This window comes from Metschnikowia bicuspidata (assembly GCF_001664035.1).
Source record: "Metschnikowia bicuspidata var. bicuspidata NRRL YB-4993 chromosome Unknown METBIscaffold_3, whole genome shotgun sequence".
Classification (NCBI taxonomy): Eukaryota; Fungi; Ascomycota; class Pichiomycetes; order Serinales; family Metschnikowiaceae; genus Metschnikowia; species Metschnikowia bicuspidata.
Window position 1 is genome coordinate 1,624,478 of NW_017387733.1, and position 1,734 is coordinate 1,626,211.

At 59.3% G+C, this 1,734-nt stretch overlaps 2 protein-coding genes across 2 annotated transcripts in view; both read right to left on the reverse strand.

Moving 5' to 3' along the window:
• Positions 1-709, reverse strand: part of METBIDRAFT_78379 (STE domain-containing protein) — a gene marked incomplete at both ends in the record, with an annotated part of 4,445 nt that extends 3,736 nt beyond the window's left edge. Inside the window, one exon of the mRNA XM_018858873.1 lies at positions 128-709. Within this exon, the coding sequence (XP_018711919.1) occupies positions 128-709 (582 nt within the window). The remainder of the gene's footprint in view (positions 1-127) is intronic.
• A 474-nt stretch (positions 710-1,183) lies between these two features.
• METBIDRAFT_11928 (uncharacterized protein) lies at positions 1,184-1,519 on the reverse strand (the record flags this gene model as incomplete). The annotated part of the gene is made up of 1 exon (XM_018854128.1): positions 1,184-1,519. The coding sequence occupies one exon, from the start codon at positions 1,517-1,519 to the stop codon at positions 1,184-1,186; it is 336 nt and encodes a 111-aa protein (XP_018711920.1).
• Positions 1,520-1,734: the final 215 nt, after the last annotated feature.

Below are 1,734 nucleotides of genomic sequence, written 5' to 3' on the forward strand. Positions count from 1 at the left end.
CTGCGTCCCCGGGCATCTTCCGGTAGCCGGTGCTGGCGCAGCTGGAGTCGCTGGGGAGTTTCAGCGCCGCTAGCGTGCTGGTGTTGGCGTCCGGCGAGGCCAGCCCGCTCTGCAGCTCCAGCTTGACGGTGTCGAATCTCGGCTGGCTCAAGTGCTCGGAGAGCTGGTCGTATAGCGACTTGGTCTTGTCCTCGACATAGTTGAACAGAAGCGCGGGCTCGCGCAGCGCCACGGACGTGGGCGTCTGGTTGGCCTTTTCCTTCTTGATGTCGCGTTCTAGCGCGTCGGCCATGAGCTTGTCGTGGGGCACGTTGAACCAGAAAAACACCTTCTGCTTCTTCTGCGTTCGGAGACACGAGTTCTTGTAGAGGAACTCCAAGAACTCCAGCTTGGGGTTCTCCAACACGGAGTCCGTGCCGGCCTTGAGGTTGCGCAAGTCGGAGAAGATGCCCTCCTCGAACTTCTTGCGGTCCGTGACCGTGCGGCCGAAATGCTGGAATTTGTAGAGGATGCACCGCACAATGTCCGTGCCGGTGATGAAGTAGAGATTGTTCCAGAACACGCAGCTGACGAACCCTTCGTCGTTGTTGAGGTAGTACCGGCGGATCACCTGGTTTTCCTGCCAGTTGGCCGGCGCGGTGGCCAAGAAAAATTTGAGGTCTTCCACAAGACTTAGCGACTCCTTGACGTCGTCTGTGATTTCGGACATTTGGTGACTAGTGGATGGCGACTAGTGGTCTCGTGACTAGTGGATGGAGACTAGTGGTCTCGTGACTTGGGTCTGGTGACTAGTGGCACAGGCCAAGGCTGGGGCAGCAAGCGAGGGCAGATTCGGGGCCCGGATCCGGTGGGGAAGCGAGACTCTCAAACAGTCCTGAGAACGGAGGCGGTTTCAAAAGAGGGCGCCGAAATGAAACGTGCTGAAAAGTGGGCCGTGGACGAGAAGTGTGAGGAACAAGGCACTAAATATGAACGGGGTGTGTTTCAGGTTGCGAGATCTGAAACACCGCTGCCCGCTCTGGCCCGCGCACGGCCCGCGTGGACGCAGGGGCATCTGGTGTGTGCGGGCGTCCCAATGCGGCATCCCGGTGTGCACACTGGCCCTCCCGCGCCCACGCGACGAACCCTGCGATAAGCACCAGCGAAAATAGGCCCAATTAGCCCGGCGCCCTCAACTGAAAGTCTAATTGGAAATCGGATAATCATCGGTGTGGCCAATTAGATAGGCTGCGTCCCCGGGCATCTTCCGGTAGCCGGTGCTGGCGCAGCTGGAGTCGCTGGGGAGTTTCAGCGCCGCTAGCGTGCTGGTGTTGGCGTCCGGCGAGGCCAGCCCGCTCTGCAGCTCCAGCTTGACGGTGTCGAATCTCGGCTGGCTCAAGTGCTCGGAGAGCTGGTCGTATAGCGACTTGGTCTTGTCCTCGACATAGTTGAACAGAAGCGCGGGCTCGCGCAGCGCCACGGACGTGGGCGTCTGGTTGGCCTTTTCCTTCTTGATGTCGCGTTCTAGCGCGTCGGCCATGAGCTTGTCGTGGGGCACGTTGAACCAGAAAAACACCTTCTGCTTCTTCTGCGTTCGGAGACACGAGTTCTTGTAGAGGAACTCCAAGAACTCCAGCTTGGGGTTCTCCAACACGGAGTCCGTGCCGGCCTTGAGGTTGCGCAAGTCGGAGAAGATGCCCTCCTCGAACTTCTTGCGGTCCGTGACCGTGCGGCCGAAATGCTGGAATTTGTAGA